Source organism: Manacus vitellinus, unplaced genomic scaffold (assembly GCF_001715985.3).
Source record: "Manacus vitellinus isolate BGI_N305 unplaced genomic scaffold, ASM171598v3 scaffold_9_pilon, whole genome shotgun sequence".
In the NCBI taxonomy this organism is placed as follows: domain Eukaryota; kingdom Metazoa; phylum Chordata; class Aves; order Passeriformes; family Pipridae; genus Manacus; species Manacus vitellinus.
Genome location: NW_021940917.1, coordinates 9,129,567 through 9,142,425, shown reverse-complemented (window position 1 = coordinate 9,142,425; position 12,859 = coordinate 9,129,567). Strand labels below are relative to the sequence as shown.

Genomic DNA, 12,859 nt, shown 5'->3' with positions numbered 1-12,859 from the left:
TCAGAAATTATTTTTTTTTTAACCAGACATCATATAATGGACAAACACAAGCTTTTCCTTTAATCCACAGTAAATCTAAATTAAAACTTAAGGATTATAGAACCTACCTCTAGTCCATGGCTTCCTATACTTATCATCAGTGAAGAGTCCTGTGAGATGATACTTTTCATCTTGATATAAACAGGGAGGAAAGCAAAGTGATAATCTCCAGATGGAAAACTTCTGCCTTGCCATGCTCTGCACAAAAAAAAGACATATGTTAAAATTATGAGAGACAGGTCTATTCTTTTTGTGCACCTTTTCAAACATTCCCACTGTTTTCAAGTGTTTTCTCCTATAACAGGATTTTTTATGCTTAAACCTTATTATTTCTGTAATACTGACACAGTCCAAACTAAGAGAAAATATTAACATTTACCTGACTAGCTATTTAACTATTAATCTACACCTCTGCATTTAAAAACCTGCATGTATGCTTAGCTACACTTCAACTAAACTTTGTATGTGCAATTAGAAGTGCTTATCTTAACACTTGCAACTGTCTCCTAAATGGACACATGATCAGAAACAATTTAAAATCATTCCTACTATTGCTGTTTCAAGTACTTTTAATATTCTAAGGTTTGGTTTCTCATCTTTCATGTGCTGTTAGGAGCTAACAAAAGCCCTTTTAAGTCCTTTCATTTTCACTAAAAACAGGGGTACATGGTAGTAATCAATCGAACTCTAGAATTAAATAGTCACTGTGGTAACTTCGATAACTCTTCACTGAGGACCAAGTTCAATAAACTATCTAAGAGTTCTTTTGTCACAGAAGTGTGACAGTACTGCATAAATAGCACAGAACCACAGAACAAGCAGTTATTCGGGAAGCAGGGAGAAATTATTTTTACACGGGGTTTTGTATTTAACAAGTTTATAGCTTAGAAAGAAGTTGTCCTCAAAAACTGTGGGGTGTAAAAAGCATACTGGAAGAGGCAACTAGCTATAGATATGTGGGAGAACACAACGAATGAGACTAGTAACTTCTCTCTAGTTCTAAGTCCATTGCCTCACTTCAGCTGTGTTGCTTCAGTCCAAGAAATGTCCACCTATTTTGGCATATGCTGTCAAGCCAATTATAGCTTGTAGTGTTAGACATCCCAGAAGACAAACTAGAAATATTTCGCTGACTTGGACTGCATCCAGAATTACCATGCTGTTGGTGTACTTTCCAAACCTTCCTGTATAAGCGGAAAGTTGGTGGAGAAAATAAAAGATGTGGGAAGCAATGAGAAAAAATACTGTCACTTCACCAGTACAAATCCTTTTTCCATGTCAGTTTAATCCTCTGTGGGATAGTTATATTCTGTAAATGCTAGTTAATTTTAACAAAAAAGGCAAAAACTACTGCCATCATAGCATCTTTTCCTTTGAACACTCTTGTAAAAAATCAGATCCAACCCAATGAGGTTCCCTCTGCATAAGTCAAAGCATGGTATTTTCCCAGCGATCTCTCTTACAAATTCTGACAAAAGAAGACAGTCAGACAATTACAGACAGCTGGACTTAGGTCTTCTACATGTTACTGGCTGTACATCAGTTTAAGTAATCGGTATTGAAGTTACTTCTGAAACAGCTGCATCTATCACAAAATAAAATTAATTTCCTGATAGAGATCACAGGAACAGAAAGAGTGGGTGATAACCCTTCTTTGATTAAAGCAAACTGTCAGAATTGTGACATAAGAGCTCTTAAAGTACTCTTAGGTTAAAGGAGAATGACATGGTACTGTAGAAGTAGAAGTGGAAGTGGAACAAATAGAAGTGAAGTAGAACAAACACACCCAAGGGCTATCATCACAGGTAACAGCCTTAAACCAGGAAAATTGTTCTAAGTGTAAAGGTTAAGATGAATTAGTTAATTTTATAAAGTCTGATAACACACAACCTTTCTTGCCTGTCTCAAATATATAAAAGTGTTTTTCAAGACCATTACTTATGGTTATGGCATTTAATCAACACGTTTACCCCTGTTTCTCAGGGAACTGCAGAGGTCTCCACAAATTTCTGTTCTAACTGTAAGATGTTATGTGCATTTTTATAGTTCCATACAGCTCGCATGTATTATCAGTTTATAATATTAGAAAACCTTGAACTTGTAAGACGACTTTGTGATCACACCTACAGCACTTGGTGCCATGAAGTACCCAACTCTTGCATCTCTGACTGAAAAGATACACTCCTTTCTTCAAAGATACACTTCTAAAGAGCAGCTGGAAAAACTATATCTGGAATTGATATAAATGCATAACAAGTACATTAAGAGCAGGATTCCACATCTAGTTGAGCCAGATGTGGGCAGGAATCAGTCTGATATAACCTCATCAAATTCCAGGATTTCCTAAGAACTGGAAGCTTTAGTCAAGTGCATTTGATACAGGAAAAATCAATATAACTTCCTCTAGAGGGTAGAAGCTAGGCACAGGAGTGGAACAAGAAGCTGAGGTTCGAGCATGGCATATCCCTTGCACAGCCAGATCTGTAACACCTTTAAATGTGTGATCACATCCATTAACCCCTCCTGGTAGCATTACAGAGGAAGATTCACACTGTTCCAGAGCAGCCAGTTGGGAGGACGCTCAGCATTTCCCTACTAACAGTTTTCATTTGTCCTGCTGTCAGCACTGTCCTCATCCTCAAAACTCAGGCAAGAAAAGCCATGTAGTTCTTCTCTTTTGCACATAGACCACAACATGTTGTGCTAATACATCTATTTTCTTTTGTAGAAAATACGAAAACATCTGAAGATCAAACTGAATGGAACTACTGTGAGAAGGTTTCCACACAAACACTGAATGACAGACTGCATACAGTTGGAATTACAACAGAAAAAGTTTTGGTTTCTATAATCTAAGAAAACAGTAGGCACACACACAGGTACAATATAGAACAATTCCTGCACTCTAAGAAAAGTGATAAGGGCAGTGGTCCATAACATGGGTCCCAGTATAACTGCAAGTACTATTGCTGGACCACTTCCCAGGCTGCAAATCTCCATCTGTATGCCAGGAGTGCTTGTGTGTGTCCTTGTACTCTCCCTGTACTCTTACAGGCATCATGTCTTGTTACCTTATTTTTCTGCTCACACACTAGAAATAACCCCCTCTCGGCAAAGCACCCCTCTGCGAGAGGAGTCTTTTATTTGGCCCGTAGCTTTTCCATGAAAACTTAAATAGTAAAAAGTAAAAACCCAATTATGACAGTGTGCCTCAGGGATAAGCAGTTGGCAACGTAACAGATGGAGACAGGAAGGAAAACAAGACTTCACAAGGTTTCTAGATCTTAACTGATCAAAACATGTAAAGCCAAAATATTCATCGTAGGTGTGAAAAGACATCTGCTTTCCACGAATTTAAGCTAAAACATTACAAAAACTCTTCCCTACAATCATTAGGGAATACAGCATTGTGTATAACTATCACAATACACACAAAAGGAGATGGAAAATTGGATTAGTTCTCTGGAAAGCAATTAATTTAATTCAATGCATTAGAACCACAGTATTCTCCGAAGAAAGCAGGAAACTTATAAGTGCATTATAAGTAAACTTGCAACATACACTAAAAATAATGGATGTTCGTTAGTTTTGGTAAAATTGTACTTCAATTTTTTATTAAAAAAACCCTGTAATCACTTCACTTGTTATCCCAGCAAGTGTGGCACAACAACCCCTCTGTAAGAGAATTCCTAAGAAAGTAGTTCTTGATATCTTCATTAACGTGCACTTACTCTGTTCTTCAGTTACTGCTATATTTCGTTCTGACTAATAAGAGAAATAATAAAATTATACCTCATATAAGTAGTCTGTCGAGTGATACTGTAAAGCTGCAAACATCTTGTTTTGTGATGTTTTCAACATTCCAATTGTCTGGAAGATATACAGAATATGGATCAGTTAAACATTTTTTATATCCTCTAAAAATGTTGAAAGAGAATGTTGAAATTCAGGTTCAACAAGAATAGCTTCGTCATTTCTAGCATATGCACCCTGGACTGAATTTCCTATAAAAGAAGGCTACACAAAGCATTCAGTGTTATTCCTCTGGAAGGATGTAACAGACCAACTACAGACCATGCACACTTGATTTCTATCTGAAGGAACTGGGCTTTTGGTTTTTATTTCAGTTATGCCTCTGGCTGTTTATTCCACAGAAAGCCTTTTAAGGCATTAAGTGAAAGTAAGTAATACAAATTACCTCCCTTAAGCAATAATTTTGAGAAATTATCTGAATCAATGAATTTTTATGGATTATAAATTAGCTTTTAAAGACAGTAGTCTGGCTACCTCCTAAACTATTAACTTTTCACTGGCTCATGTATTTTGGAGAGGACTTTTTTCCTCCCTTTTTTTGGTTTTACAAGGGTGAAGGAGATTATAGGTATAAACTATAGGATTATAGGTATGAACTATAGATTAGCTGGGAGAACAACGCCTGCTGGAACACCAGTTCTCTAAGTAAGCTGATGCTTCTGATGGGAACAAAGAGTGAAACAAAAACTATACAAGGACAGAGACACAGTGTGAGTGCAAAACAGACTATATCACAGCTCAGGTGTGCATAAGGTAAGAGAATATTCGTTCTTAATTAAAATTACGTACAAGAGTCAAAGCTAAAGTAAGGAAATTCTATCAAAAAAGTGTATGATGTAAATGAAATGTAACCAACTTAAATTGTAGGGCCATAAGGGAAACTTGCAACAGAAGGCTATCTTCATATAGGTAACAGTAACATACCAAGAGGCTAAAATTGCCTATGTAAAAAATTTGGAAACACCAAATTCAGGTATGGAAACTGGAACCCATGAGGGAAAAAATAATTACGGGCTAGTTGCTTACTTGAGAGGAGTCTGGGCAGAGAAAGGAAGTGCAGGAGAGGTAAAAAGGTAGGTTCAGGCAAGAAAATAGAATAGAGAATAAGGTACAAAATCATATAGAGAACAAAGTAGAGGGGAACCTTCTGATGGAAGGAGTACGGACAGTTAGAAACAGTGGATTAAAACCATGGGATGCTAAAGAAAACCCTTTGCACAATCTACTGGACCCTCCATCAGTTGCACATCCAACAGACTTGATGCAGAAGAATGGAGCAAGAAGGGATGGGTTTGCAAGGAGGGAATGGATCAGTACCCCATCACTGAGTGCTGAAGGGCAGGGAATAGAACAGCAATTTCATAGCATTGATGTGTATCACTGACAAAAATTTCCTCATAGCAATAAAACCATACACTCATGCAGTATAGTAGCTATAGAATAGCAACTACTACTCCCAGGGAAACAATTTCAATTAACACAGCTAAAAGTAGTGAACTGTTCGGCAGTCACTTTAGGTACCGCTAGTTTCTTAAGGGTGTGTCAATCACTGAACATTAAAACCACCTCAATCGGGTAAATTCCGAATTTCCAATTCAAAACCCAAAGACTGTGGCCTAGAAATACTAGTCTGTGGGGACACAAGGAAGTCTTCGATTTTTTTTAAGGCAAGACGAGCTTGCAGAAGGATACGACCCAGTTTCATTCTCCAAGAACTCGAGGGAACACCGCTCTCAGCGAAATACGCAGTCGGAGGTACTTCTGCCAGCACCAGGTGTTTTTAAATCTTCAGCAGTACGGACGGAAACTGCTCCGCCGTAACCCACCTCCGCTTAGCCCCTGATGCCCACACGGCCGCCCTTCCCCTCGGCGCCGCCGCGCCTCCGCCCCGCCCGCGCGGGACGGCGAACGCGCCCCTCCGATTGGCTGCCGCCCGGAGTTCGCCCCTCTGATTGGCTGCCGCCCGGAGTTCGCCGCTCTGATTGGCTGCCGGCCCTCCCGCCCTGTGCGCCCAGCGAGCTCCCCCCCCCCCCGTCCCTTCCCTCAGGCACGGCCCGTACGTGACCGCTGCGTGTGTACAGAGGAACTCCTTGGAGTTAGCTGATAGGAAAACTTACCTGATCTGCAAAGCTGAACACGTTTTTAAAGCAGTACATGCATAAGTAAATGCAGCTAAGTAACTACATTCCATCCTTTGTTCCCCCGGTAGCTGCACGCAAGGGAGAAGACGCGACAAGAAAGGGACCGGGTTGGCTCCTAAAGTGTAACTGAACTGCTGACCCGCTGCCCGCTACCTGGGGAATGGAAATGGAACGAGGCCACAGTTTAGCATCCAGATATGCTTCCGCTTCACAAGCTCGGCAAACGTGTGAATTGTCAGTGTCTGCAAAAAGCTATCGGCTTAGGGGAAAGCACCATTTATTTAGTTAGTTTTAATTGGCTGCATAAATTTCTCCCACAACCCTCAAGCTGCCGTCTGTTGAACAAATTGTTGTGTTTCTCAGAAGGCACTCTAGTGTCAGATTTCTGATGTGTCCAGACTCTGACTAATTCCTGGTCTGGCAGAAATTTCAAGAGTAGTTGTGAGAACGCTCCATCCCCCCACCTTCATCCCACACCATCCGACTGTACACACATCCTAGCTGTAACTAGGCTCCAGATGTGTTTCTGCTTGCTGAAATGGCACCTTATTATGGAGGTTGGCACCACAAAGCCATTATATTGCCTGTCTGTGCCTCCTCCTCCTTTTGCTGTAGATGTGGATACCCACAGAGTACATGTTGGAAGTGCAGAAACCTTTGGCACTGCTGCAGCAGGTGCATTGAGCCAGTTGCTGTAATAGTTTTGGGAACCTGGAAAAATGGCTCCTCCAAGAACTCCTTCCAGGTTGAGTTCCGCATTAGGATAGGTTTTTCTGTGGAAAACAAAATTTACACTTTTCACTCTGGATCCAATAACACCACCAGTATTTGTACATCCCAGTGAGTGAAAAAGTTAAGTAAAAAGTGTACAACAGATGCTGTCTTTACCACTACAAAGTACTTTTTCTTTTAACTGTGAGGATGTTTCTAGCCCAATCACAGGCATATTGCCAATGTTTTCCAGACAGTTGTTCCTATGAAGAAAGCAAATGCCAATACTGAAAAGTTTTCTTGGTATTTTTATATTTAATATGTATTTCTACTCTGCTCTCTAAGAATTGGGAGACAAATTGTTAGGCGAAGTAGGCACAATGCAAAAAACACAGGAACTTCCAATTAAAATACTTCAGAGTTGCTCCTTTCTGCTTGGAATATACAGAAATGCATGTTTTTACCCCGAACGAGGAAACAAAGTAGCAGTATATTATGGGTTTTGAAGAGAATGTTATAGCACAGAAAAGCCCCCAGCAGTAAACGGTTTTCTGGAAGATGTTAAAAGTACCTTAGTTACATAGCTACTGCAAGAAACAATGCAGCAACATGTACTGTGATTAAAGGAAGAGAGGTATCCTAGGCAGATTATATCTCTAGTTTTTCTTCATCAGATCCAGGAATTAATGGGTTGCATACCCTGCAGAAGAAATTTGGCAGCAATTCATGGTTACCTCCATGAAATGATTTTCCTCAGATACACCTGTAAAACTACGACTTTTAGAAGTTGTATGGGAGTTGTTTGTATGGCTGAAAAAAAGTGCTAAGTAGTATATACTAGGTATATTACTGCTGTTAAAATTAAGGTCATAAATGGAAGAAGGCCTTCCATCACACTACTGAACACAGGCAAAGCCTGTGTCTGTGGAAGATGCCAGTGGGGGAGAGGTACGTGAAGTCAAAGTGGTTGCTTTGGTACTCACCAGGCAAGCACATGTTTTCCTCCAGACTACAGTGCTGCATCTTAGTTCAATTTCTTCTAAGTGAAGCTGAAAATGCTGTGGATGAGAATAACATGAATGCCAATTAGTACCGTGAGGGTAAGGAATGTGGCAAGAGATGAGATGAATTTTGGCAGCTGCATGTGTTTCTCATCCTCATCTTTTACATTTGGGCTGCTCTTTAGATCAGAAATGATGGCGAAATATTTTATGTTAGCCCTGATCAATGCTATGCAATGCTGTGCTCTTTCCTCAACTGTCAGAATTTATCACTGAAATCCAGAAAGAGTTTTTGAGAATATTTTGGAGGGTTGAGCACAAGATTACTATGAATATGGTCATAATCTCAACTATATCTCATTGTTCTCTAGAAAACAGTCTGTTGTGAGCTGGATCACAGCTGATCCAGTTCAGCTAAACTGTGTACAAGTGGTACCAACTCATGTTAACTGAGAATTTGGTTTCCTTTTTTTCCCTCATTTTGTGTTAGTCATAGAAATCAGAACTGAAGCTTCCACAGCAGCAGTGTAGTGTAGAGCCTGGTAGAGCTGACCGTGTTGTCTCTGTCAATCCAGGACTGTGCTGAGGGTACATCCCCACCTGGCACAGAAACCTGACTGGGTGGTGCCCTCACTGTTGAAGGAACTGCAGATGAAGACAATAGAACATCCCTTTTTTTATGCTGCTTGCATGTGCCTGCAGCAGAGTCCTCTCCAACCTACCATGGCAAACAAGCTTTAACCCACCTGTCTTTTTCTTCCTGCTCCCTCTACCTCATCCTGGCACTGCTCTAGCTCAGAGAGCTCAGCTGAGCTGCTGCAGAGGATGAGGAGGCAAACTCAGGTAGATGAGGAGGTTTATACAGGTGAATTAAAACAGCTGCCAGGAGCACCCGAAGCCTCCTGATAAGTGGAATACAAGTGCAGCTGCTTGCTACCAGCAGCATGCAGGAAGCCTTACACCATCCTCTGTTCACCTTCTCTAGCTTCAGCTCATGCCAGGACTCCATCCAATCCCTGTCCCTCTCCTGCTGCTCCTCCTTGGCTCTCAGCTCATGGCCCCACATCTTCAACTCTGCCTGCTCCTATGAAGTGCATGGGGGAAACCAATGCATTACCTACTCTGTTCTGGACACTATCTCACTTATGGCTTTCCCAAGTCATGAAGGAGATCTGTTCCTGCTGAACTTCCCATGTGGGCCAGTTTGGGGTGCAGAGCAGCACCGCCAGGTTCTTGAGAAGTGGCCTCATTCATCCATCCTTGCCAGAGCTGCAATTGTACAGACATGCACACACACACTCCTTCCCTGTAAAGGATGGAGCCCCTTGCCATGTTGCACACCTAAAACATGCTCAAGGCATGGCACTTTGTCAGCAGTGGAGAAACTCAGCCCGAATGATTATTTTCCACCTGGTAAAAAGGCAGCTCTGCTGTCTGTGCCACATACTCCCTCTGGGCAGTCCCAGGTTGGAGCAGAACTGACTCTGGACATGTCCCCATGGCACAGAGAGGCTTTGCTTAGCCTACCTTGGGGGTTTCCCCTCACTAGAGTTACAATGGAGGCATCTGTGCCTCCTGTGGCTGCCCAAACTCCTCACTGGCAGAGGACAGAGATGGCTGATGCTTCAGTCAACATCTAAGATGGGCTGGTGGAGACTGTTCCTGCAACAACCTGGTTCTCACCACCCATAGTGATGCCTCTGTCCTAAATACCTGAAGGTAGTGCTGAATGTCTCCTCTGTGTGCAGCACCCACCCCTGAGCCTGCCAGTCGGTGCTGGAGGCCACAGGAAAGGGCTCTGCTGTGGCACCTTGGCCAGTCTCATAATTCTGGAGTCCATCTGCTGAGATTGCTCCATCTCATGCCCCAGCTGCTCCTTCAGCAGCCTCTCTCTGGTATGAAATTCAGCCCACTCAGCCCATTCCCTTGCTCCTCAGAGATATTTTCTTTCCAGTACTTTAGTGAATCCATGTCAGAAAACAAAGTAATTATACATCTTTTGGGTTAACTCTATGAAAAACGGAATAAAACAGTACATGTTGCTGATTGTAAAGTAGACATGAAGGGTAGAGTAAAGCATTGCAGTGACTCATCTAATCTGTCTTGGTCAGGTAAATGTGTTTTAAATAAACTAAATCATGTTGAGTCATGGAAGTGGCCAGCCCTAAGCTGTGTTATATGAACAAGCCAAGAACATGAGAAATTACAGATCCTTACAGGTAGGAAAAACTGCATACTGTATATGTATTTTTTTTGGTCAGCCTTCAACGATGGACACAGCTACAAGATGCCAACATAAAAAATAGAAGAAATGAGAAATACTGTACTTAAAAGCCAGACCAAAATGAAAAACAGAATCAACTGGGACAAGACTGATAGGAGAAGAGGGGTAAATCAAAGCATTAAAGGAGAACATCTTTGGAGCTCTCTTCCAAACATTGATAAAGCCAGACACAAGTAATGTCACTTCATCTCTTACTCTCCTAACAGTTCAATATTTTTTTCAAATTTTAGTTAAGATTTTTTTAAATAAAGGTTGATTTTTATTAGCCCATTTTTTCAACTAAATGCAATCAGAACATGATGCTCAATACATTTTTTTTCAGTGAAAAAAATTATGGGGGTATTTACTATAGTAATAGCTTCAAATGGTCTTGTTTGGATTCTTCATTTTGATCTGGCTTATTTTATTTGAAAATGGTAGGTGCTGCTTTTTAAAATGTTTGATTTAAATTTTTTTTGTTGTCTCAGTGTCTGCTTGAGTGTAAACTGAAATTAAATTTATTATAAAAAACATTTTTTGTCTTTTTTTATGCAAAACTGTATTTGTCAACTTGTTTAGATAACAGAGTTATTTGTGAATTTAAGTAATTGTTTCTAGTTATTAATTCTTTCAATATATCCTATCTAGCAATACTCATATCTAATTTAAATAATAACTTGTAATAGGAAAAAGGAATCCCTTCTATTTGAACTCCTTGATTTTGTAAGAATTTCTCACTGCTCTGTGGTAGCTGAAGAAACTGGGAAAAAAACTTTTAGTGTCTACCATAGAGGCTCCTCATGGCAGGAACCATCTGTGCATTTCACTGCATTTCATTGACAATATTTACCAAATAACATACACTCATTCACTGGTTGTATCTTGACAGAAATCATGTATCCAATTATGTATTAGCATGAATATGTATTATCATGAATTATGTATTAGCATGGAAGCATGTATTAATACATTATTTTGGATCTTAATGTAGGTTGACATCACAATACATTAAATCTTAATTAAATAGAGTTTTTTTTGAAAGAAAATACATTAAATAAAATCTTCAACCAAAAAACCGAATTAATTCTACTTATGTTTTTAGCCACTAAAATGGCTGAATAGGTAGGGCCATACAAGTGTACCAATCTTTATTTTGCAAATGTGAATCTAATTGTGTGCATTTATTAATTCAACCATAATTGTAATGTGTTGGATATTATACAACATTATTTGTATATATTATTTGTATTGCCCAAAATTTTTATGAGAAAAAAAGGGGACTTTTTGTTAATGTCTAGTATTTACCCCAACTGTCATTCAAAATCTGAATGATTTTTTTCAAAGTTAAATTCTTTACAAACCAAGCCTACAGATACAGGACATGGGGTAAGAATACTGGAAATTAAAAGTTAAGACCCTTTCACTGCATCACCATGATTTGTGAATAGCATTTTTTAAAATACTTTCTACAGTCATTGATTTACATCTGACCAGCTGGAGTTAAAGATAATTGTGAGGAAAAATCTGTCAGAGGGTAATTGTGATTCTTAAAGCACTTGTCTGACTGACCCTTAAGATTTTTAGAAGAAACAAAGTCACACTGTCTTCCTTCTGCAATTAAATCCTGTACCTTAAGTAATCTGTTACTGGTATGAATCATGTATGTTTAGCTGATAATGCCTAATACTGTGTGAAATAGCATGAAATAGGAAAATTTGTGACTCTCAGCTCTTAAGGTCAGCATGCAGAAACAGTCATACCCAGCTAAGGGTCTGAAGACTTTTCAGTGATCTACTTTTTAAATTAGCTTCACTGGAAAGACATCTCAGTCTAGTTACATCAGCTATATAATGCACCTCTAAAATTGATGCTTCAATAAGAAGGAATACTAAGCTTGTCCCATAAGTCATCATATTCCCTATTTTATAATTTATTATGTTTTGATAAATTGGTTTTGTTTTGCAACACTTCTCAGAACTACAGTAATACATCAGTGTTTACTTTTTAAATTGGTTGGACCAGTTGATTTCATCATTTTAGTCTCTAAGATACACCCTTTTACCAGAACTTCTCAACCAGAATTGCCAGATTTCATAATAATAGTGATAATAATAAGTATTACATCAAGGTAATAATTGCTTATTTGCAGGAAGTCACATGACGCTGGAAAACAACTTAATGAGAGAATTTCACTTTCAAACAAGAGAGCTGAAAACTGTGAAGAAAAGCAGAAATACTAAAAATATCTGATTGTAAGTCATGGCCGCACCACTTCAAATAAGGGCAAAAAACAAGGAGTTTTTGTTTTCATCTGTGAATTAATTAGAAAAGCAATAAGAGTTTATAGTGACTTTCATTTCTGAAAAAAGGTAACTGGAAAACATAATTGGTAAGTCTAGAAACGGTAAAGAGAAGAAAATAAAAAAAATCATGAACCAGGGCACATGGCTAATGTCTAGCTCAAGTGCATGAAAAAATGAAGAAACGTGGTCACATTCATTCATCAACGTCATTTGTAGAAAATACATATCCAAGAAATGCAAATCCTGCAGTAGTTTTGGAAGAGGTTTTGTGAAAGGCTGCTGGGCATAACTGAGCTCCACTAGGGGCTGTCATTGTCACACATCTAGGTGAACAACTCCCTCTTGCAAGAGCAAAGTGTGGGCAGAAAAATCCCACGGACTGAAAAGGAAGGGCTTCAGATCTCCGGGTATCTCCAGTCAAGGGGTCTGTATATCAGCCTAAAGAAACAGCACTCTGTCAGAACGTAGAAATCTCAAAAGGGGAATTGGCTTTAGTGATAGGCCTGTAATAAAAGTGCAATGTTTTCGTGGAATTTTGATGTATTTTCTTTGCTGTTTGATTTACTTGCTTCCAAAGGGGGGGGAAAA

The 12,859-nt window shown here is 39.5% G+C and overlaps 1 protein-coding gene across 1 annotated transcript in view; it reads right to left on the bottom strand.

The window, feature by feature from the left end:
- SHOC1 (shortage in chiasmata 1) overlaps nt 1-3,905 on the bottom strand; it is a 46,536-nt gene extending 42,631 nt beyond the window's left edge. Inside the window, exons 1-2 of the mRNA XM_018086213.2 lie at nt 3,832-3,905; nt 108-237 (exon numbers count right to left, since the gene is read on the bottom strand). Coding sequence (XP_017941702.2) covers nt 108-237; nt 3,832-3,900 — 199 coding nt within the window. The 5' untranslated portion in view covers nt 3,901-3,905. The remainder of the gene's footprint in view (nt 1-107; nt 238-3,831) is intronic.
- Between the last annotated feature and the right edge of the window lie 8,954 nt (nt 3,906-12,859).